The following is a 25,923-nucleotide window of genomic DNA, read 5'->3' as shown; positions in this document are numbered from 1 at the left end:
AAAAATGACAATAATAAATTGTCTATCTAGAAAGATTTCAATGTAAGACAACAGATTAAATCTAGGTTTAAGTCTCCCATGCACCTTCTGGCAAATTTAATGATGTTTCACATCTTATTTTTAAATAAAACCCTTTTCACACTGGGCCTGCTTCGAGTTGCTTCATGCGGCATTATGACGATCAAATCAATTTAATTTATATAGCGCCAAATCACAACAAACAGTTGCCCCAAGGCGCTTCATATTGCAAGGCAAAAGCCATACAATAATTACAGAAAACCCCAACGGTCAAAACGACCCCCTATGAGCAAGCACTTGGCGACAGTGGGAAGGAAAAACTCCCCTTTAACAGGAAGAAACCTCCAGCAGAACCAGGCTCAGGGAGGGGCAGTCTTCTGCTGGGACTGGTTGGGGCTGAGGGAGAGAACCAGGAAAAAGACATGCTGTGGAGGGGAGCAGAGATCAATAACTAATGATTAAACGCAGAGTGGTGCATACAGAGCAAAAAGAGGTGAATAAAAAGAAACAGTGCATCATGGGAACCCCCCAGCAGTCTAAGTCTATAGCAGCATAACTAAGGGATGGTTCAGGGTCACCCGATCCAACCCTAACTATAAGCTTTAGCAAAAAGGAAAGTTTTAAGCCTAATCTTAAAAGTAGAGAGGGTGTCTGTCTCCCTGATCTGAATTGGGAGCTGGTTCCACAGGAGAGGAGCCTGAAAGCTGAAGGCTCTGCCTCCCATTCTACTCTTACAAACCCTAGGAACTACAAGTAAGCCTGCAGTCTGAGAGCGAAGCGCTCTATTGGGGTGATATGGTACTATGAGGTCCCTAAGATAAGATGGGACCTGATTATTCAAAACCTTATAAGTAAGAAGAAGAATTTTAAATTCTATTCTAGAATTAACAGGAAGCCAATGAAGAGAGGCCAATATGGGTGAGATATGCTCTCTCCTTCTAGTCCCCGTTAGTACTCTAGCTGCAGCATTTTGAATTAACTGAAGGCTTTTTAGGGAACTTTTAGGACAACCTGATAATAATGAATTACAATAGTCCAGCCTAGAGGAAATAAATGCATGAATTAGTTTTTCAGCATCACTCTGAGACAAGACCTTTCTAATTTTAAAGATATTGCGTAAATGCAAAAAAGCAGTCCTACATATTTGTTTAATATGCGCTTTGAATGACATATCCTGATCAAAAATGACTCCAAGATTTCTCACAGTATTACTAGAGGTCAGGGTAATGCCATCCAGAGTAAGGATCTGATTAGACACCATGTTTCTAAGATTTGTGGGGCCAAGTACAATAACTTCAGTTTTATCTGAGTTTAAAAGCAGGAAATTAGAGGTCATCCATGTCTTTATGTCTGTAAGACAATCCTGCAGTTTAGCTAATTGGTGTGTGTCCTCTGGCTTCATGGATAGATAAAGCTGGGTATCATCTGCGTAACAATGAAAATTTATCAATACCGTCTAATAATACTGCCTAAGGGAAGCATGTATAAAGTGAATAAAATTGGTCCTAGCACAGAACCTTGTGGAACTCCATAATTAACTTTAGTCTGTGAAGAAGATTCCCCATTTACATGAACAAATTGTAATCTATTAGACAAATATGATTCAAACCACCGCAGCGCAGTGCCTTTAATACCTATGGCATGCTCTAATCTCTGTAATAAAATTTTATGGTCTACAGTATCAAAAGCAGCACTGAGGTCTAACAGAACAAGCACAGAGATGAGTCCACTGTCCGAGGCCATAAGAAGATCATTTGTAACCTTCACTAATGCTGTTTCTGTACTATGATGAATTCTAAAACCTGACTGAAACTCTTCAAATAGACCATTCCTCTGCAGATGATCAGTTAGCTGTTTTACAACTACCCTTTCAAGAATTTTTGAGAGAAAAGGAAGGTTGGAGATTGGCCTATAATTAGCTAAGATAGCTGGGTCAAGTGATGGCTTTTTAAGTAATGGTTTAATTACTGCCACCTTAAAAGCCTGTGGTACATAGCCAACTAATAAAGATAGATTGATCATATTTAAGATCGAAGCATTAATTAATGGTAGGGCTTCCTTGAGCAGCCTGGTAGGAATGGGGTCTAATAAACATGTTGATGGTTTGGATGAAGTAACTAATGAAAATAACTCAGACAGAACAATCGGAGAGAAAGAGTCTAACCAAATACCGGCATCACTGAAAGCAGCCAAAGATAATGATACGTCTTTGGGATGGTTATGAGTAATTTTTTTCTCTAATAGTTAAGATTTTGTTAGCAAAGAAAGTCATGAAGTCATTACTAGTTAAAGTTAATGGAATACTCAGCTCAATAGAGCTCTGACTCTTTGTCAGCCTGGCTACAGTGCTGAAAAGAAACCTGGGGTTGTTCTTATTTTCTTCAATTAGTGATGAGTAGAAAGATGTCATAGCTTTACGGAGGGCTTTTTTATAGAGCAACAGACTCTTTTTCCAGGCTAAGTGAAGATCTTCTAAATTAGTGAGACGCCATTTCCTCTCCAACTTACGGGTTATCTGCTTTAAGCTATGAGTTTGTGAGTTATACCACGGAGTCAGGCACTTCTGATTTAAAGCTCTCTTTTTCAGAGGAGCTACAGCATCCAAAGTTGTCTTCAATGAGGATGTAAAACTATTAACGAGATACTCTCTCACTTACAGAGTTTAGGTAGCTACTCTGCACTGTGTTGTTATATGGCATTAGAGAACATAAAGAAGGAATCATATCCTTAAACCTAGTTACAGCGCTTTCTGAAAGACTTCTAGTGTAATGAAACTTATTCCCCACTGCTGGGTAGTCCATCAGAGTAAATGTAAATGTTATTAAGAAATGATCAGACAGAAGGGAGTTTTCAGGGAATACTGTTAAGTCTTCTATTTCCATACCATAAGTCAGAACAAGATCTAAGATATGATTAAAGTGGTGGGTGGACTCATTTACATTTTGAGCAAAGCCAATAGAGTCTAATAATAGATTAAATGCAGTGTTGAGGCTGTCATTCTCAGCATCTGTGTGGATGTTAAAATCGCCCACTATAATTATCTTATCTGAGCTAAGCACTAAGTCAGACAAAAGGTCTGAAAATTCACAGAGAAACTCACAGTAACGACCAGGTGGACGATAGATAATAACAAATAAAACTGGTTTTTGGGACTTCCAATTTGGATGGACAAGACTAAGAGTCAAGCTTTCAAATGAATTAAAGCTCTGTCTGGGTTTTTGATTAATTAATAAGCTGGAATGGAAGATTGCTGCTAATCCTCCGCCCCGGCCCGTGCTACGAGCATTCTGACAGTTAGTGTGACTCGGGGGTGTTGACTCATTTAAACTAACATATTCATCCTGCTGTAAACAGGTTTCTGTTAGGCAGAATAAATTAATATGTTGATCAATTATTATATCATTTACCAACAGGGACTTAGAAGAGAGAGACCTAATGTTTAATAGACCACATTTAACTATTTTAGTCTGTGGTGCAGTTGAAGGTGCTATATTATTTTTTCTTTTTGAATTTTTATGCTTAAATAGATTTTTGCTGGTTATTGGTGGTCTGGGAGCAGGCACCGTCTCTACGGGGATGGGGTAATGAGGGGATGGCAGGGGGAGAGAAGCTGCAGAGAGGTGTGTAAGACTACAGCTCTGCTTCCTGGTCCCAACCCTGGATAGTCACGGTTTGGAGGATTTAAGAAAATTGGCCAGATTTCTAGAAATGACGATGGAGGAATGTCTGCTTCAGGTGCACATAGCAGGGGCGCAGAGAGGAGGTGCTGCAGGCAGACTTAGTTGCAGGCAGACTGTGCGCTCTGATTTCTCTTCTAGTTTATATGTCTTCCTGTGCTGCGCTGCAGGTCTGCGCTCTGATTTCTGTTATAGTTTATTAGGGATGTGAATCTTACAACAACTCACGATTCGATTCCGATTCTTGGGGTGACGATTCGATTCAGAATTGATTTTCGATTCAAAGAGCTCTGAGAAATAGTTATATTACTTAAAAAATGTTTGTTTAAGAAAATGCAGCTTTACAAGGTTAATCAAGTGATTCTAAAGATGTAAATTTACTTATCTGCTTTGCTCGTTCAGAGTTGGTTGGCAGTTTAGCGAAGTGATGGAGCGTGCGCTGGTCAGTAGTCGGCAGAGACCTCTGCTCCACTTCTTTTAGCTCCAGGTGATGGCGTAGCATGTGGGCTTGTGGATTTGAAGTGTTTCCAAAGTACTTGACTTTCATTTTGCAGATTTTGCACACTGTATAAGTCATGTCTAGCTCCTTCTTACGCAGCAAATAATAAAATCCAAAATGCGCCCAAACATTTGCCTTCAGTAAAGACGGTGCTGGCTGAATTAGCTCTCTGTCCGCCATGCTAAGCTGCAGCTCACGAATGTTGGATGCACGCCGGACCCTCCCCTCGCGGGGAAACTGTAGTATGGAGGCTGTTGCCTGACAAACAGTACACGCAGCGAGTAAGTAAGAAAATGTTGAAACAAATGCTCTTTAAAAATCGATTCTTGGACATTTTGGATCGATTCAGAATCTTAATAAATAAGAATTGCAATTCGGACGTGAATCGATTTTTATTCCGGCACCCCTATAGTTTATCATTCTTCCTGTGACCGTGAGCTGCAGCCAGCTCGCACACGCGAACCGTCCATGAGTGGATGTGGAGATGTCCAGAGTTATACTGGATGTGTACATGTCCTTTCTCTGGCAATCAGTCTGTGAGCAGGACTTATGGACTTTATCTAATACAATTGTGAGAGAACTTTAAGGAGGTGAGAGCGGGAGGAGTTGTAGCAGCAGGCTGCAATGAGCATTTTTTTTTTCTTTTAATTGTACACGTGCTCTGAGTGGTGTAGTTTTACTACATTGTGTACACGATAAAAAGTTCCACAACAATCCTGTGGGATTTATAGCTTGGGAACAATGGAGCACAGCAGGAATCATAAATTGGCATCGGGTAACGTTATATTGTGTGGGTGTAGCGTCCTGATCCAGTCACATTGAATACCATTAAGTTGCCTTAACTTGCGAGAAAACTGCTTCCTTTCTGCATCCTGTGCTCAACGCAGAAAAAATTAAACGTTTCATTTTTAGCGCCGGTTTCACTTTACCGTTTGCATTCTTCACAGTGTGCCGTTGAGTTGCATTGTCTCGGCACTAGGTTGCATCAAGTGGCGTCGTCATGACGCCGCATGACGCAACTCAAAGAAGGCCCGGTATGAAAGGGGCTTAATTCCTCTGTGCCATCCCACAGCGACGCTGGTGATGCAACAGAAAAAGCTGCACTGTGCACACTTTCTCCAGTCGCAGCCACAGAAGTTTATACTATAACATCTTCAAAGTTGCAGTGGGTGTCTTAGAAGTTTGCATTTAACATCAAGAACATTGTACCAAATTTTAAGCATGGTGGCTATTGTCTAGAAAAACCTCAGGCCATCAGTTAGACAGTTGATGATAAGTGGACACAATTGGTTGCTTCATCAGATAGCATTAAGCTTTTGGAAATGCCTGTCTAAAAGTTCTGACTTTTAAACTTTTGAAAATAACGACTGTGCTTCAAGGTTGGGACCATGCCAAGAAACAGACATATTTAATTGAAGTCCAATTCTGCCAAGAAAACCGGTTCGTTATCTGCCAGGAGTCTGCCAGATGCCTGTGTTGATGTCAGAAAACTAAATTGTGTACAAAATTCTTACAGTATTTTCCTCTGACAGATGTATGTTGTACAATTTTTCCTGCCCAAGAAAAAGAATGAACACATCAGAGAAAGTCAAACATTGACATGACGTTAATGCCTATGAGTCGAGGTAAATGTCTAAACGCAAATGTGTGTGTGTTTTCAGAAACGAAGAGAGAGAGAGATCCAGCAGCAGATGGAGTGCCGTGATGAGGAGACTCTCGAGCTGAAGGAGACTTACACATCTCTGCAACAGGAGGTCGATATCAAAACCAAGAAGCTGAAAAAGGTAAAAGCTGCTTTTTTAATGTCCAAACTGACAATGACACAGATTTTAACATAGAGTTTGTGGCTGCTTTTTTGTGCAGCTGAAGTGAACAATGGTGTGTTTTCCTTTTTCTAGAAAAAAGTTTCCTTCACTCTAGTAGTATAAAACATGTCTTTCAAACTCTACTGGCAAACAACCTGTACCATGACTGCCTGAGAGAGGTCTGTCAGTGAAAATTAACCCAAGTAAAAGATACGTAGAGGCTTAATTAAAAGCAGTTTCAAAAAGAAACAAGAAGTCAATTTGCCTTTGACTCAGGTGTTTAGATACCCGAGCAAGGTGGATTGGTTTTTGTCGTTGGACGAGCAAAGCATATTAAGCAAGGTTTGTGTAATAGTGGATATGACAAATACATGATCTCAAACAGTTAATAGTTTATACATTCCTACAGTCCACAAAAGTGACAGGTTTCGATTTAAGGTACTTTGACACTTGCGTGAATTTGATCCCCGCACTGGCATGCAAGCTGGCGTGACAGTGAATAAATGCGTCATAACCTGTCTGTGAACTGTGCATGGCTGCGTACCAGTCCGCAAAGAAAATTTTGAAATGTTCAAAACTTCTGGCACGCATTAATATCGTGAACTCCTCATGAACATTGCACATCCTACTCAAAAACACTGTCGCTGCCTGTCATTGTGCACAGCACATCTGAATGATTAAGATGAGATGTTACATCTATAATAGACATAATTTTACAGACACATTATCTAACTCATAAGAAGGAATGAAAATGCAACAGTTTTACCTGTCCTTTTCTCTCTCTCTCTCTCGCTCTCCCTCTCCCTCTCTCTCTCTCTCTCTATAATATGTATATATTAGAAATAATTACCTTTGAGACAAGTGCGTTCTCCACCGCATGATGCGCACAAGACAATGTGCAGCTATAGATAATTTATCTACATTATCTACATTATATTATCTACATTTAGATCAAATCAAATCAATTTTATTTATGTAGCGCCAAATCACAACAAACAGTCGCCCCAAGGCCCTTTATATTGTAAGGCAAAAGCCATACAATAATTACAGAAAAACCCCTACGGTCAAAATGACCCCCTGTGAGCAAGCACTTGGCGACAGTGGGAAGGAAAACTCCCTTTTAACAGGAAGAAACCTCCAGCAGAACCAGGCTCAGGGAGGGGCAGTCTTCTGCTGGGACTGGTTGGAGCTGAGGGGAGAGAGTCAGGAAAAAGACATGCAGTGGAAGAGAGCAGTTTAGCTAATGAGCTAAAGAGAGCAATTTAGATAATGTAGATAACCTGCAGTGCTGCTTTTACAGAGCATTTCTCTGCGAAAATATCAAATAAAATAAATAAAATGAAACAGCTACACCAGCCAGGGTGAAAGTAAGATTATTCAATAATTTCTGGACCAAGTTGACCCACCAAATTGAGAGAAAAAGCATTTCCACTCTATGGATTTGCTCTTACAGAATATCTCAGGATGGAAAACCTGATGTGAAGAACAAACTAGAGGCTAATTAAAAAGGGATAAATTGAGACTTCTAACTGAATCGCTAAACGAATGGTGCAATATTTATCACGACAAAGCATTCAGGCAGTAAAACTGAAGTCATTACTTTACAGAATACAGACTGACACAAAAAATGTATCATTTTCTAACCTTTATTCAGCAATTTTTGTCATTCCCCCCGCACCATTTATATTACATATAATACACACTTATGAAAGCTCACAACACAATTCATTATTACTTATTTAACCTTTATTTAACAAGCTAACTCCTTTGTCAGCTTCTTGCAGCACCTGAACGCTGCACAAAACATTTTCAAATCACTTTAACCCAAGTTTAATTCAGCGCATCATAGATTTCTATTTAATTTAATGTCTGATGACACAGCATAACGCTAAGCAAGATGGCGGCTGCTGGCAACAACTCACAGGTTGCATTCGCCATCTAGTGGATTAAATAGAAAACAATGGTGCCATCACAGTCAGCTTTCTCAGCTACTTATGCAGCCCATGTTATCCACCAAACCACGTGTTAAAACTCTAGATGATTGTTTTGTCAGAGATGAAACACCTCCTAACGCAAACTTTGGAAAAACACCAACATTTAATTTACTTCATTTGTTGTGTTCATGTTTACAAATTGTTCTACCACACTGAGTGCAAACTCTCACAAAGCAGTCTGATCTTTATGTCTAGATGGATTAAGTGAGGGGCCAGTCGGCACCAAGTGGTCGGACCCAAATGCAGGATTCAGGTCTCAGCTTTACAGAATTTAATGTCAGGGCTTGCGTGAGTTGGTACACAAAAAAACAGTCCAAAAATAGCAACAGTAACCGAAGCATTTGGCAGAGACAGGTTCTAGAAACAGGCAGGCATGTCAATACACGGTAAGGCAAAAACAGGACTGTGGAAACTCTGAAGACAAATGCTCGAAAGAGGCACAAGGTACAACAATCTCACAAGTGAGAGAAGAAGAAGGTGTGATCAATAAAGGGGATGTGATCAGGGTGTGTGAGGAAAGATCCAGAAAGAGGTGTGGCCCACAGGAAGGGCAGACAGGAGGGAAACGCCCAACACCAAACAACACAAAAGAAATCCATCCACCAAACCCCAGTGCAACAACTAACAGCATACCCAAAACAGTAAACAATAAACCCCCGCAGACCCAATCATAACATTAAGTTTGGGACACCAAGCAGACAGCAGTCTCTCAAAATACAGCTAAATCCTGAGGGAAACCACAATGTGTCCTTGATCAGAGTTCACAAAGTGGGCAGTTCTATAGATCCTGCAGTTCTGGAGTCTCCAGCATCTTTCTATGAGAATGTGATAGGTTTCCTTCACTACACCACCGGTATTGTACTACCATGTTCAGTGCTGCCGCTCTGGATGTTGAAACCAGGATCTAGCAACACGTAGCTCTGACTTTATGCAAAGTCGGGAACATTGTGTCCATTTTCACCATGTTTCCCAGATCCATGGGACTGATACAGTCTTCATAACCAGCCCTGTCTTTGCCTGTGGTCTCATTAGAATCACCCATGACCACAGCCATGTTGCCCCTGGAGCAGGCATCAGTAGCATTGAGCAGTTGGACATTTCAATCATCTATTGCCATTGGCTGAGAAAAATGACATGGAGCCACCATTGTGATGCCATGCCCCCATGCTTGCCATGCCCACATTAATTCCCTTGTCCATGCTATAGTGTAAATCTATATTAATTTGTTCACATTGGGGATTTCCATGTTGGATCAAATTGAAACACTGATGACTGTGTATTTTAAGGCGTATCAGCCATAGTGCACATAATAAGATGGCAGTGAGTCTTTATTTGTATCTGTAGCGGAGATGCTCCAGAGATGCTCCATGGACAGATGAGCATGCTTCAAGGTGTGCTGCTAGTCAGCTCAGATAGGCCTGGTGGCCACACAACATGGTGACCAGTTTTAAATCAGCACACAGAAAAAAAAAAAAAAAAAATCTGAGAAATCAGTCAGAGCTCCCCTCCCTGGAGTAATGTGGACATTCTTTGGGCCGTTGCAAGATATCCACGGCAGCCACAGCAGAATGTTCCTAGGGGAGATGCTGTGCTCCTTGGGTCAGAGATGTCTGGCCACATTGACGCACAATGTGTCCAGTATAATGAATTGCTTAGGCTATACAAACAGTAACAAAAATCTTCGTTGTTATATGGCCTAAGCAGTGGGTCACCCCTTTGAGTCAGGTCTGCTTGAGGTTTCTTCATCATTATCATTGGAGGGAGTTTTTCCTTACCTCTGATGCCCATGTGCTTGCTCAAGGGGTATTTAAGGTTAGACCTTACTTGTTTGACGTACCTTGAGGCAGCATTGTTGTGATTTGGTGCGATATAAATAAATTGAATTGAATAGAATTAAGTGGACATAGCCCAGCCCTAGTCATCAGTCACAGAGTGAAGCTGCAAGTAAAATGTTTCTCTCAGTGACAGTGCAGTCAGGGTATTGACAGGAGTGATATGTGACATGATCAGAAGGAGATGGTTTGCCCACACCAACTGCCACCCCCTTGGCACACCAAAGACTTTGGTGATCAAACCAAAAATGGGTATACCTGCAGATGTCAGAGAGCACTGCCACAGAAGTGCAGAGCTTTCCAAGCTCCCTGAAAAGCAGTGGAAGATGGTCATCCTTATGTGGAAAATGAATGTTCCAGATCCCCACCTGCATAAGCTGCCTCAGGTTTAGTCCTGGATCTTGAACCTGCAGTAGGTGACCCATCAGCACTGCATCATTTGCCACCCTACACAAACAAGACTATTGGTGGTTTGTTCTTCTTGTGAAAAATTTGCAGTTCATGAGAAATAAAGCCAACAATCATTGGTAGTTTTCAGAAATCTGATATACTTTGTCCATTATACAAATGACTGACATCTAGGCATTTAAAATGGAGTACTTATGAACCACCTTAGTTTGTCCAGTTCTATTTAGCATTTTACATGAATGAAAATGGTTGAAATTTATCCCTTTATAATAATATAGTCATAGCCTGGACCTCTTACTGTCTCTGTGCTCCAGCTATTTGCCAAGCTGCAGGCAGTGAAGGCAGAAATCCATGACATCCAGGAGGAACACATCAACCAGAGACAGGAGCTGGAGCAGACCCAGAATGAGCTGACCAGGGATCTCAAGCTGAAGTATGGATACTTACTGTGTACACTGCACTTGCAGTAGCGTTGCTTCAACAGGTTCCTCTTGTGATGCACTCGTGTAGTTATTATATGTAGTTGTAGGGGCTGTTTGCCTGAGCCACCTCTAACTCTTCAACTGTTTGTCTTTCAGGCATCTGATAATAGAAAACTTCATTCCTCTGATGGAGAAGAACAAAACTGTGAACAGGGCTTTCTTTGATGAAGAGGATGAATACTGGAAACTGAAGCCCATTGCACGTATGGAGGAGTAAGTTGCAGATATAAATATATAGATATATACACACAGTACTTTTGTGGATTGTTAATCTGAGATGGCACATAGTTGGAAATGATGTCATCAAAACTAAACTGCTCATATAGTAGCTGCATCCATGCTACACTGTACATGTGATCTCATGAGGTTTCAAGTGAAGCAGAGTCTGTCCTGATTAGTACTTTGCTGGGAGACTTTGTGAGATTACCAGGAACTATGAGCATGTTTCATCATGTAGAACTGCACCAAATGCACCTAAAGTCTCTTTCGGAGGATGGCGTGAAGTAAAAAAATTGTGAAAAACATAAAAAAAATAAAATAAAATTCCCTACCTGTCAGTCTCGTCGTGTTCTTTCCCTAAATACGCTGTCAATTCTTCCTGCTCAGACGGCAAATCGGGCGGATCCAGGCGGGGGGCGTGCTTCCTCTCCACACCTTTAGATCATGGGTTAAAGTTCTCCATCACCACGACGGATTTCCATCATTTGGAAAATTTAGCCACACATGCATGTTGTGTCATGCGTGTTTTGAGGCTAAAATATGATAATCTCACTGTCAAAGCAACATCCCATTCTGCGCTAATCAAAGCAGCAGCAGTGTCAGCGTGGATGGCGCCGCACCACTTGCCATGAGACACGGTCCTTCTCCTCCCTGTCCAGCGGAGAGGGAGGGAGAGAGGTTTTTATCAGTCGGACCTGCTGCCCGGAGAACCGACGCCCAGCTGCTAACAACGGTGGCAGCAACAGAGGATGAGTCACTTGGAAGAAAAGTGCTTAATCGGTGAAGTTCCACAAAAACCACATATGAAGGATTATATATTTTTTTCTCTCCTTTTTTTTCACGAGGGGCCATAATTTCAGCCTATTGGTGAGCCCACATGACACTGGTAACACCGTGCGCATTTGAAAGAACGAGTCACGTTTCACATAAGGGAGGACATTATTTTTAACTTCAGTTGATGAACTGGTGAAGTAGCAGATATTAATGATCCAGTCCGGGTCTGAGAGTTGGCTGCCCCTTGGAAAAGCCACGTTAATGAGGAATGAATAAAAACTCCAGTGGGACATGGAGGACGAGCCTCGTTTCTTGATCGCATCAAGAGTCCTGGTTAGCGACTTTAATCCACAAAAAGGTGAGTCACGATTGATATCTTTAAATGGCTTTGACGAAGTTTAATTTGCGGTACGCTACGTTTGTTTTACAAGTGACAGCATTTTACCGATTAAATGTGAATAAGCCAGTTTCAAGTTTCTCAATGAGCATGCAAAATTTGACTTTCTCTTTTAAAGAGCACCCCAGACCCCCAAGAATCAATACTATGTTTTACTTCACAGTTTGAAATGACTTTTGTTTCAGAGGGCATCATAGCCATTAAAATTCACCAGAATGCACAAAATTTGACTTGCTCTTTTAAAAAAATTCTAGGGGAGATCCCCCAGACCCCCCCCCCAGAATCAATACTGTGTTTTTATTTCACAGTTTGAAGTGGTTTTGTTTCAGAGGGCTTCATACCTATTAAAATTCACCAGAATACACAAAATTTGACTTGCTCTTTTAGAAATGTTCTGGGGGAGCACCCCCAGACCCCCCGGAATCAAGACTACACCCCTGTCCCCCACTACCCTTTTATGTACCTTTATGTTTAGGTTTTGCATTCTTTTTATGCTTTTTCTCTCTCACCTTAGAGGCTATTTAGAATAGATTTGTAAACTGTATTTATTGAGGAAAAAAGAGTGTGTGCCCCCACTACGCCACATTTTAGGGAATTGCTGGCATTGATTTTTGCCAGAAAAAATTTTCAGTCAGATGAAAATTTATTGCTTTAGCCCATGCCTTTAGATTAAAGGTCCACCTTTGAAGACAATTTTTCATATATACTAATAATTTTAACAATTAAAATGTTGAAAGAATTTAAATGTTAGAAAAATGCTAGAATTTAATAGTTACATTTATGAACAATGTAGATTATAAATTGTAGGTTTTACTGTTACAGTGCTGTCAACATTTAAATATGAGGTCACAAATGATGTCTGTTTTATTTTTTATAAAACAAGTATTTATGTTCATTGAAGTCAAGAAAGGGGGATGATAAAATCTGTATTGGCAAAACTAGTTCTCATTTTCATGTTGAGGTGGCAGGGGAGTGTTGTCACAGCTGCTGAAAATAACTAACAAAGCAACTAGTAATCTAACTTAGTTACTTTTAAAATTGAGTAATCAGTAAAGTAACTAAGTTATTTTTTCAAGCAGTAATCAGTAATTGGATTACTTCAAAGTAACTGTGGCAACACGTGCTCACAGACATAAGTAAACTTATTGATGTACAGTTTCAGTTTGGTTATTGGTGCTGTATATTTTATAGTGCTGAAGTCCACAGGTTGCATTTCAGTGAGATGTCTGGTAGTGTCATATTTGTTAAGAAACACACGGTTAATGTTAAAGCACAATTTGTTGAAGTCAAAAAGTGATGTTACATGATTTAAATGAAATGTTGTAAATAAAAACAAAGCTAATGATATTGGTAGCAGTTATAGTCAAAAAGTAAGGAACAACTGATGAATTAAACATGTTTTCAAAGTCATCATAAAACTGCAATGTATCATTAAGTATTTGTATCGGTACTCGGTATCAACGAGTACCCAAATGTAAGTACTTGTACTCGGTCTGGGGAAAAAAGTGGTATTTATACATCCCTAACGTAAATTAAAGGAGATTCAAGCCTTGACAGAATTGAGTGCTCTTATAGTTTTGGTATTTTATCCATAGAATGTCAGAAAAAGAAAAACCAGTTGATATTTCCCAGAACTGACGGTGCTGTCTGCAAATCTTGTTTTTGTATGGCCCTGAGTAGCTTATCTAGAAATAGGGCTGGATATCAATCAAAAATTTTCAGTACCAGTACCAATTTCGATTCCTTCACTTTGATACTGGTTCCTGAACGATACTTTATTTATACCAGTTTTATAAGATCAGTTATAACAAAAAGAAAATTACATTACACATAGTACATAGTCGGTTTTTTTCGGCTTTGGTAATTTTCCCCTCCAAGCAGTTTTCTTATAGAAAAAATAAGCAACAAATAATTTCCAGTACAAAAGAACGCTTGACAACACTCTAGTTTTTGTCAAAAGCATTTCCTTTCAGACATTTTGGCCTGAATGTCTCCATAGAATACTGAGCAGAGCTCAGCCGGCTGCTGCACGTCAGCACAGAACATCTCATTTTGGGAGGAAAGAACTTTTGAGTTTGTTTGTATTACAACATTTGGAAAGAGGTGTCATTTGATTTAGACAGCAATTTGCTTTGAAGTTATTAATTCTGAGCGAGACTATCTTTCTAACATGACTCACTTGGCAGAGAGCCACGCAGCATTTGGAGCTGTGCGAACGGAACGTTTCTTTCTCGCAACAAGACAGGAGTCCCAGTTAGTGGCTTTAATCTGCACAAAAGTGACTCATGATTGACATATTTTAATGGCTCTGAGAGGGGTTAAGAAGCGGATTTGCTGCTTCTGAAAGTCAGCGAAGCAAAGAACCAAAGCAGCGGGTTGGAACAGTGCTTCATTGCTTCAAGCTTCAAAACGATGCACGTATTAAGTTGCAGTTGAAGCGGATTCCGATGGTGAAGATTTTGAATAGGCTGCTCGTGCTCTGTAACGTCAACAGGTGGACTTGAATGCTGAGAGGAGGATGGCTGTGGACCGCTCTTCTTGCACGTGATTAACCTCCGGGTACCAAAACTTGGCACCGAAAGACGAGGCATGTTTCGATACTCGGTACTACCGAAGCATTTCGGTCGGTGCCACAAAAGAACCGAAGTTCGGTACCCAGCCCTAGCCAGAGATATCCCATTTGCAATCATATCAATCAGAAAAGTGGCAAAATCTCACAGTTTAGTAAATGAAAATAAACCCTAGGATTTTTGTTGGTTAATGACTTTAATCGGTTTAATTGTTGAACATTTTGCTCTTGACTGTTTAATCAATTGGGCCAGCTCCAAATACACTGTACATACAGTTATTTTATGACCAATGCTTTGACATACTATGTATGAAATTACAAGCATAGGATTTGTTTTTCATTGCCTGCTAGTTTTCTTGAGTGCTGTGAGGTGGCCAAAGTTGTAGTGGTTGTGAATATGTTTTTGGCTTTCTGACCATGGTTAGTGATAGCTATGAGCTCTACGGAAAATATGTTAGGACTCCATCTTGTATTGACTTTTTTTTTTTTTAAAAAACATCCACCAAGTGCATTAAACAAAAGCTTTGGACCACAGAATGCCACCTTTATATGCAATCGTGCATTACTGGTACTCACTTAAAACCTCCTATTTGAATGGTTAAACAGCTCAGAAAAGCTTTTCTTTTGTTGTTGTTGTTATTCAGGGCCAGTTGAGCTCGTGGCATGTTTTCTCATATTGCTGTGTTTGGTGTCACATTCTGTTTCAGTGAGCATGAGATGATGACCAGACCTTTGTCTGCAGTTGGCTACACAAGACCTCTCAGTCACCATGCTCGTATGGCCATGAGGAGGAAGCCACAGCGATACAAAGTAAACTCCATTTTTCTGTGTGGAGAGACAAAATGATAATGAATGCTTTTTCAATACCATCCTCTCCCTCCTTTCTCTGATTACGCCATCATGTTTTAAGTTAGCTGTTAGCACTGAGAATAAAATAGAAAGCTATAAGCAGTAATGATGGTAATATATTATTGCAAATATGACCAGTAATTTCAATTGCACTTGTGGATATTAATCATTAAATGCAGTTCTAACCATTAATTTAAACTGCAACTGGGAATTGGTGCGAGATTGCACTGAAATTTAGACCAGGTTTTTGGGAGTCTAAGACACAAATGCTTTGCAGTGATTGACTTTCAATGCACCAGCTCTGTGCCTGACTGCACCTTGTTTTTAGACCATCATGCTTGTTAGATAAAATGTACTTTACAAACATGAGTATCATTTATTATCTTTGATTACATCTGCTCTTATTTGTATCTTAAATTCTGCAAATTTTCTCTCAGATATTCCCATATAGATAGCACAGCTGCAGGAGCCAGGTCAGCCTGTTTACGGTTTGACATTTAGCAAGCTTCAGCAAAACCACTCACTCTGTACCTAACATCGGAATGATTCAGTTGATTGCAAACGTATCTGCACATGACTAATAGCACATGTTGTAACCGTGGACTCATGTAGCCCCCACCCTTATCTTTGTTTTTTACACACAATAAAATGGCCTTGCAGAGAATGACACAGTTGGAGAACTGCAGATAGCAAGCTCTGCTGTGTCTCCCCTTTGCAAAGCTCACTAAAGACATCTCAACTCTCTGTCTGAGTTCTTTCTTGTATGTCTAGGCGAGGTCAAACCTGACAATGGTCACATGAGTACAAGAGTTATTGTGAATCATTTAGAGGATGCAGGCGCTGGGCATAAAAGTCACTACGCTGCATGAAACTAGCAATGACACTTGCACTGGGCTTTGTGCAGAGTATAAGATGGGGCCTGCTGACTTCTTTTCAATAAATTGTGATGTGTTCTGACATCTACCATGGACTGCATGTTGAGTTAGATGAATAACTGACAAGGGTGTGAAAGGGTTCCCTTGCCCTGACTTTGCAGACAGTGCTATAGAGTCATTCCATAATCCATATCAAATCATCCAGATGGTCTCAGGTTAGATTACCAGACTTCCCTGAAAACATTTACAGGTGTATCTTCACCAGACCTGTGGAGAAATCCCAATAGTGAAATCATTTTGCTGAATGAGCCTTTTGGACATTTGTAGTTTTCTTCATATAGAAAGTACAGCTTTAAAACTTTGTGACGAGGGCTAACATTATGTGTACAATTCAAAAATGTAAGCAGATGTGGTGTATCTTATTTGCTCTTCCTCCTACAATGCCCTGAAAATGAACAGTAATTCAGAATGTAACAAAGCAACCCCCCTCAAACTGTTACTGTAGATAAAGCACATTTGCCCAGAAGCATATGCCATATTGGGCCATGTATATGCAGTAACTATGTTTATTATGGTTATAAGTGAGTTAGAATTGTGCATTTTTAAATATTTAATCTCAGTTGAAATGGACCTTGGTTCTCCCTGTTGTCTCAGGTGTGTTTCTGCTTCCACAGGGTGAAAATATCTTGATGCTGGACATGGACATGCCAGCTCGGACCACTAAGAATTATCAAGAGCCGGTTATTGCCCCAAAGGTCGCTGCCGCTCTGGAGGATGCTCTTCGAGAGGAGGATGACATCCAGGTAGATGCCTCTGGCTTCCACAGCAGCTGGGGACCAACTTCACCATCCAGTGCCAGTGGCAGCCTGAAGAAGCCCAAGTCTGGGTAAGAACACAAAATCCAGATCTTTACTCTCTCTGGCATTCATCTGTTGTGTGTCAGAGCTTTGTCCACCACCCCACCTCCCCAACAGAGGAAAAAAAAAGTTGGAAACTAAAAAATAGACATGAAAGTAATCTTCCCACAATCACATTTAACATTTTAATGTTGCTTTTTGCCACTCAGTCGACCAAGAACGGGCAAGAAGTCGAGCACCCCAACGTCTCCATTCAGTCCTTCCAGTCCAGGATCATCACTTTATCCACAACCCCGGGGCCTGGTGCCTAAATGACTGCTACCAACCTCACCACCAACCTCTCTTGTGCACCTTTCTATCTTGGGACTCAACTTTGAAAGATCAGATTTTGTTTTGTTTAGTTTTTCAGAGTCAGGATGGCACAACAACAGTAATGCTGCTTTTTGGGGGTTTAAACTGATCCTAACTGTTGTGCATTTTCCACATTCCTAGATCCTGTAGAAGGGACACACAGAGACTTATGTGTATACTGTGCCACGCCCTGGTGCAGCACAGTGATGCCATGGCAATGTGTGCTGCACTTTGGCAAGAAGTTAAGTCTTCTTTCATACTAGGTGTTCTGCTACACAGGGCAGGTTAGCAAGTATGGTAGAATACAACGGGAACAACACTATGATTAACTTAATCCTGTCTTCTGAGCATGCTTAGTTCATCACTGGGTCAGCAGCGAGATGTTGAACACCGCTGTTACGTTTGTCTTTATTAGGCTGGAAGCCAACAATGTCTTACTAATGTCACATTCTTAATGTCCAGGCGTGCACATAACTGGTGCTCGTCTGTGCTAAAACTAAATGATGCGTTAGAGAGAACACAGAGGGAAGCACTTCTCAGGAGGCAGACTGATAATATTGATTTCGGCTGTGCATCATTTATTTTTAGCACAGACGAGCACTAGTTATGTGCACGCCTGTCAATGTCGTTAATTTTTGCAGATCTGTGGTGTGGATCAGTGGTCGGGCAAACGTAAACCAGGCACCGCTGCTCTTGTGGCAGACCAGCACCAGTACTTTACTCGTTCCTTTAAGTTCCTGAGACTGTCCCTTTTTTAAAAACTACTTCCTGTTAAAGCTCAGGTTTTGGGAGGATAAAATGCTGTCGCTAGCTAGTAATATATGAATTAGCAATCTTATCAACATGCTTAGATAATCCCATGAAGTATTGATTAGGACATTTGCTTTCATGTTTTAACAGTGATACAGAAACTATAGTGTAAATGTAGAATATCAATCAACCCGTTTGCCCACAAATTGTTTGGACAACCACAGGCGTGCTAACTGTAGCTTGTTTGAGAGCAGCTGTCAGTCACAAGTTTACTGCTGTACTTTTATCTTTATTTGATGTTGCATGAGGTGTTTCTGCTTTATTTTATTTTATTTGATGCTTCCTCCTGACATAAATCTCATATGCTGTGTGGAATGCATTCCACTTTTTCTGTTTATAGTTTCAGCTTTCTGGAGGTCATTAAAAACACATCGGACCATATGTTTGTGGGCATCTTAATGATCTGACACGCCCCTTTTATCAAATTTGTCACTGATTAGACTTTGATGAGCTGCTGTCAAAACAGACAGAACTCATTCCGGCGTGATATTAGACTGAATGTTTGTTTTCCGATTTAGCAACAACTGAAGAGCTGTTGATTTGTTGTTTTGTAGACCAGTGGAAAATCCAAACTACTTTAATCTTTCTGTTTATCAGAAAGGTGTTTCATTGTGCACAGTCATTGGGCTTTTTAGATGTTATTTAAAACTTAAAAGCAGTTTGTTGCCATAAAAAGCAAGTCATCAAATCTTACTGTGGCTGAAACTATATTTTGATGTGAGCACAAATTCCATGATAAAACTTTTGCATATAATTCACCAATAATTTCCGCACACTGACATTTGTAATTGTGCTAAAGATTAAATAGTGATGATTACAGCAGTGTTAGTCAATGAGATTGATCAATCCATGTGGCAGTAGCTGCCCTCGCACTGAACTCAGTTTCCTATTGTCAATTTTTAATACCTGATTGTATGTTTTTGACAGGCACAAATAAAATCTGATGCCCAATCATCGACAGATGTATATATATCCGACGATGTCGAAATAGTTATATTACTTAAAAAATGTTTATGTTTAAGAAAATGCAGCTTTACAAGGTTAATCAAGTGATTCTAAGGATGTGAATGTACTTATCTGTTTTGCTCGTGCAGAGTTGGCTGGCAGTTTAGCGAAGTGATGTAGCGTGTGCTGGTCAGTAGTTGGCAGAAACCGCTGCTCCGCTTATTTTAGCTCCGGGTGATAGCATGTGGGCTTGCGGATTTGAAGTGTTTCTGAAGTACTTGACTTTCATTTTGCAGATTTTGCACACTGCATAAGTCATGTCAAGCTCCTCCTTACGCAGCAAATAATAAAATCCAAAATGTGCCCAAACATTTGCCTTCAGCAAAGACCGTGCTGGCTGAATTAGCTCTTCGTCTGCCATGCTGAGCTGCAGCTCACAAATGTTTGAAGCACGTCGGACCCTCCCCTCGCGGGGACACTGTAGTACGAAGGCCGTTGCCTGACAAACGGTACACGCAGCGAGTAAGTAAGAAAATGTTGAAACAAATGCTTTTTAAAAATCGATTCTTGGACATTGTGGATTGATTCAGAATCTTAATAAATAAGAATCGTGATTCAGAAATGAATCGATTTTTTTTTTCCGGCACCCCTATTAAATAGTCATCCTCACAACATGAATAATTGGATTTAACGGGTGCAGAAAGCAAATGTAAAATTGTGGGTAATGTGAGATTGGCCTATGTAAAAATAAATAAAAATCAGGCCAGATTTCCTCAATTTTGAAACTGGGATGGAATTGGGGCAAAAGAAATCGTCAGTGGGAGCCCGTCCTAAAATCAATAAAAGCATAGAAATAAAATAATTACAGAGCAAAAGCAGAATTTGCCTGTGTCTGTCAATGGAGTAGGTTATTAACAACTGACAACTATTTTGATAACTGATTAATTGTTTTGAGACATTTTTAAAATAGCCAAATGATCTGATTTCAGCTTCTTAAATGCATTTTCTAATTTATTTTAGTAGCTTCTTTACTGTCATCTGGCAGTAACCTACAGTTCATCTTGTGCTGTAGAGATAATTTTAAAGGACCACCTTTAGAGTTGCATGTTTTTGTTTTTTATGTATTTAATGGTGTAGGAGGATGATTAAATAAGAGTGCAGCAGTAACTGCACATTTACTGAACTGAGACTGATGTTCATGTAAAGTGAAATGAACTCAGCTGATCCAGATGTGCTTTTGTCACAAACTGACGCCTGTGAGTCACTGTCAGGTTCTTCTGTCCACACATCGTGTTTCACATGTTGAGAGCTAAGAAGTGAGTGTAGTGAGCAGGGATGCACATAAAAGAAATTAAATCCAGTTCTGGGCTTGCTGTGTAACACCACTAGGGACATTTCAGCATTAAATTAATTTTTTTTTTTTTTTTTTTTTAAATACCATTTTAGAGTTTGTGTGCCCTGGCTGCATGTTTGTCGTCATTGAATATTCCGCGTTTTTATCTTGCGTCACACTCCGCTGTATTCTTTGTGCCTGGAGTTTTGTTATTGTTTGAGCAGAACTTGATATCCCAGATCCTTCTTTTTTGAGTAACTACTTCTGATTGATTGTAAATGTAAAGAGCACGACAGACTCGACTTCTGTCACAAATTGCTGAGATCAGATGATGCTGGTTCTTTCTGGAGGTGGGGAACATTGGGAGCAAGACTGGGGATGATAGATTGTATCTGGGAAGTATTCACAGTGTTTTACTTTTCAACATTTTGTTACAGCCTTATTCCAAACTTGAGTAAATTCATTTTTCCCCTCCAAATTCTATTCACAACACCCCATATGACAGTTTAGTTTTTGCAACTTTGTTAAAAAAAAAAAAAAAAATAAGAAATCACATGTATATAAGTATTCACACCCTTTGCTCATTACTTTGTTGATGCAGCTTTGGCAACAGTTACAGCCTCAAGTCTTCTTGAATATGATGCCACAAGCTTGGTGCACCTATCTTTGGACAGTTTTGCCCATTCTTCTTTGCAGCCACTCAAGCTCCATCAGGTTGGATGGGGAGCGTTAGTGCACAGCCATTTTCAGATCTCTCCAGAGATGTTCAATCAGATTCAGGTCTGGCCTCTGGCTGGGCCACTCAAGGACATTCACAGAGTTGTCCTGAAGCCACTCCTTTGATATCTTGGTTGTGTGCTTAGGGGCATTGTCCTGATGAAAGATGAACAGTCCACCAGTCTGAGGTCAGGAGCGCTTTGGAGCAGGTTTTCATCCAGGATGTCTCTGTACATTGCTTCATTCATCTTTCCCTCAATCCTGACAAGTCTCCCATTTCACTGAAAAACATCCCCATAGTGCTTGGTTTCCTCCAACATGACACATGGCATTCACGTCAAAGATTTCGATCTTTGTCTCACCAGACCACAGAATTTTTGTTTCTCATGGTCTGAGTTCTTCAGGTGCCTTTTGGCAAACTCCAGGTGGGCTGCCATGTACCTTTTAACTAAGGAGTGGTTTCCATCTGGCCTCTCTACCATACAGACCTGATTGGTGGATTGCTGTATAGATGACTGTCCTTCTGGAAGGTTCTCCTCTCTCCACATAGGAATTCTGGAGCTCTGAGAGAGTGACTATCAGGTCCCTGATAACCTGCCTGAAGCCCTTCACCTGCAGTCGCTCAGTGTAAATGGGCGGCCAGCTCTAGGATAAGTCCTGGTGGATCCAACCTTCTTCCATTTATGCATGATAGAGGCCACCGTGCTCATTGGGACCTTCAAAGCAGCAGAAATGGTTCTATACCCTTCCACAGATTTGTGCCTCAAGACAATCCTGTCTCAGAAGTCTACAGACAGTTCCTTTGACTTCATGCTTGGTTTGTGCTCTGACATGCACAAACAGCAGTGTGTGTCTTTCCAAATCATCTACAATCAACTGAATTGATCTCAGGTTGACTCCAATTAAACTGTAGAAACATCTCAGAAATGATCAGTGGTAATGGGATGCACCTGACCTTAATTTTGAACAGCAAAGACTGCAAATACTTATGTATATGTGATTTCTTAGTTTTGTTTTTTTGTTTTTTTATAAATTTGCAAAAATCTAAAAAAAAAAAAGAACTTATTGTCATTATGGTGTATTGGGTGTAGAATTTTGAAAAATGAATTTCATCCATTTTGAAATAAGCCTGTAACATAATGTGGAAAAAGTGAAGCGTTGCGAATACTTTCTGGACGCACCGTACATGCTACCCACACACTGGGTCACTGTAGTTCTGGTTCTTGAACGTGGCTTAGATTCATCAGGGCTCCAAGGTGCCTTATTCTGTGTCCTTAGTGATCTGCTCCTTCAATCTCGCTGTCTCCTTGTTCATTTCGGCAGCAGGCCATTTGTTAATTGTTTCGTTCACATTGGTGAAGCAAAACATGGGGTCACAGCTTTCATCCAGGATGAGCAGAGAGGGCGGTGCCTTCTGTCTTACCACCTTCTTGGTGGTCTGAGATTCCTTTTAATTGACCAATGGGTCAATCGTGCCATCTCTGTTCTGTCACTCGGCTTCCAGATGAGAAATGTGCCACTTTCCATCCTGTTGCTTTGTTCCTCAGACTCTTAGCTGTGAGCGTGTACCACTTGTTCGAGGGTCTTATAATCCACTGTGACGTTTTCAGGCCTGAGACAAATGGTCACCATGTGTCAATGCGGACAGTCATGTGATCTGAGTGGCTGTTGGCTCCCTCCTGACACTCCTTTTGGATTTCAGTGTGCAGCGTGGTGAATCCTCAGTCACTTTTTTTAAATGTATTAAAAAGGTTTCCATATTAAAGAAAAATCTAACTTATAACAAGGTTTCATTTTATATGCAGATGTAGATATGATTTTTATTTTTTTTTTTTCAATAGTTTTATTTTTTCACTTTTGTTTTTTGGTTTAATAAGCAAATTGTATTTTTTGCGTGCAACATATATGAAATGTTTTTTCTTCAGCAGGCTAAAGGTTTATTGTTCTGTTTACATATATTTGAAAGGCTTTAGTCCATAAGTTCTCCACAGGTCAGCAGTTTCACTGTTGATTTGTTTTGTGGAGACGATATTGTAGAAAGCAAAAGTTGTGATTGTAGCAGCTGAGTATTTCCACATTCACTGTACTTTATGTTCACCATGCATTTAGTATGAGACTGAAACAATGTTATTAACACTGCGATGCTGCACACCTGCCACATGACTTCAGCAAGCTTGAATAACACTTTTTTCTTTTGCTTTTTATTTATCACTCTGAGGAATTTGGTAAATAAATGTGAATGTCCTAATTTCACTGTAAACATTTCCGTCTGTATCGCACAGCTGCATCACTGGACCCGACCTCCACCTTGTAGACTTTCACATGCTGGTGTTATTCTTGTTTTATAGCCAAATGAAGGTTATGCTGGTGCACTTTTATCTGTGGCTGGTTGTCTTTCAGTTTTTTTGCATTATTAAAGACAGTCAATGATACGACAGTAGTGTGTGGTTGTTTATTGTTATTATGAAGCAGATTCAATAGACCCTTGTTGCCTTGTGAATGTGCATGCTCAGCAGTGTGCAAATTTTGCGTGACTCGAACCCTTGTCTCTGCTGTCGAGTCAGGCGGCAAAGCTTATTCCACGTTTCTGACAGAGCATGTGTTACCGACTATTGTGTGTCAGAAAAGTAAGCCTACCATTTCATAGAATTCCCAAGGCCCCTAAAGTATGCAGAGGCATGGCTTCACATGATAAGCTGCAAAGCCTAGACTGCGAGCCCAATTTTGCACACCAAACGGCCATGGTCCTGAAAGACTGAAGAACGATTGTATAAGAATTTACGGGGGTGCCACCTTCTCAAATACATCTTCAGGGTATTTTAAAGGAGCACTGCTATGTTGCAGTGCCCGGTACAAATAAGCAATCTGAGGCCTCTAGAGTGTGACGGGAGATAGCTGATACGACACAGCTAGCTCCAACTGTAAAGGTTTTGTGTGATGTTGGGACCCAATATGACACAGAACCAGCTAATCCCCTAAAACAGTTACACTGAAAACTGGGAGCATTAGGGAGAACTCCATGGACTCCAAACCATCAGGGATCGATGTGACTTGCCAAGAAATGGACAAGAGTATCAGATCCACACAAGCCTTAAACCCAACAAGCTAGATTAAATATCACTACACAAAATGGCCAAGATTACACAGTTGAAAAGTCTGGGAAAATGCAGGCTGATGCTGGATACTGTAAAAATGACAGTGTTGTGAAATTCTACACTGACTTCCCTAACTACCAAGCTTTCAAGGCTTTTTCTTTTTTTTTTGAATGACATTGCTGTCAGAGCTGGAACTTCTGCAAGCCATTGTTTGAATAATGCACAGCAGCTGCTCATTGGAGATCTGGGCAAACCTGTGGACTATACGAATAACTCATTTAGTGTTTCAGCGTGTCGGTAAACCGCTGTGCGGAAGCAGAGGCTGTACAAAACTTTTCAAACCATCAATCACGCGAAGGTCCTTTGGGACCCAAAGTTAAAATCAAAGGGACTTTTTGGTGGACATTTAAACATCAGGAGTACTGTTGCAAAAAGTGATCAGTTAATCCATTTATTGTCAGACTCTAATCTGGACTCTCTTTGTATTTCTGAAACGTGGCTACAGTCCTCAACTCCCTCTCATGTATTCATGGTGCCTAGTTATCAGTGTTTCAGACAGGACAGACCCATGGGTCGGAGAGGAGGGGTGTTAATATATGTAAGAAATGGCATTAAATGTGAACGGGTTGTTTTTAAAGTTGCTAATACACTGGAATACAGTAGTGTTCACTAGTGCTATGTGACTAAAAAGATTAATCCAGGTTTTGAGTATATTTCTTATTGTTACATGGGAAACAAGGTACCATTAGATTCTCACAAATCCAACAAGACCAAGCATTCATGATATGCACACTCTTAAGGCTATGAAATTGGGCTATTAGTAAAAAAAAAAAAAAAGTAGAAAAGGGGGTGTTCACAATAATAGTAGCATCTGCTGTTGACGCTACAAACCCAAAACTATTATGTTCAAACTACTTTTTTAGCAATCCTGTGAATCACTAAACTAGTATTTAGTTGTATAACCACAGTTTTTCATGATTTCTTCACATCTGCAAGGCATTAATTTTGTTTGGAACCAAGATTTTGCTTGGGGTCATTGTCTTGTTGAAACACCCATTTCAAGGGCATGTCCTCTTCAGCATAAGGCAACAGGACCTCTTCAAGTATTTTGACATATCCAAACTGATACCTGGTATGCGATATATAGGCCCAACACCATAGTAGGAGAAACATGCCCATATCATGATGCTTGCACCACCATGCTTCACTGTCTTCACTGTGAACTATGGCTTGAATTCAGAGTTTGGGGGTCGTCTCACAAACTGTCTGCGGCCCTTGGACCCAAAAAGAACAATTTTACTCTCATCAGTCCACAAAATATTCCTCCATTTCTCTTTAGGCCAGTTGATGTGTTCTTTGGCAAATTGTAACCTCTTCTGCACATGTCTTTTATTTAACAGAGGGACTTTGCGGGAGA

At 40.4% G+C, this 25,923-nt stretch overlaps 1 protein-coding gene across 2 annotated transcripts in view; it reads left to right on the top strand.

Annotated features, from left to right (window-relative positions):
• Positions 1 to 18,484, top strand: part of kif3b (kinesin family member 3B) — a 34,332-nt gene extending 15,848 nt beyond the window's left edge. For both annotated transcript variants that reach the window (XM_034172101.1, XM_034172102.1), the window contains 6 exons: positions 5,856 to 5,978; positions 10,548 to 10,666; positions 10,812 to 10,928; positions 15,382 to 15,484; positions 17,073 to 17,284; positions 17,465 to 18,484. In XM_034172101.1, the coding sequence (XP_034027992.1) occupies positions 5,856 to 5,978; positions 10,548 to 10,666; positions 10,812 to 10,928; positions 15,382 to 15,484; positions 17,073 to 17,284; positions 17,465 to 17,570 (780 nt within the window). In that variant the 3' untranslated portion in view covers positions 17,571 to 18,484. The remainder of the gene's footprint in view (positions 1 to 5,855; positions 5,979 to 10,547; positions 10,667 to 10,811; positions 10,929 to 15,381; positions 15,485 to 17,072; positions 17,285 to 17,464) is intronic.
• The last annotated feature ends 7,439 nt before the right edge of the window (positions 18,485 to 25,923 follow it).

This window comes from Thalassophryne amazonica, chromosome 6 (assembly GCF_902500255.1).
Source record: "Thalassophryne amazonica chromosome 6, fThaAma1.1, whole genome shotgun sequence".
Lineage (NCBI taxonomy): Eukaryota > Metazoa > Chordata > Actinopteri > Batrachoidiformes > Batrachoididae > Thalassophryne > Thalassophryne amazonica.
This window is presented reverse-complemented; position numbering and strand designations above follow the sequence as displayed.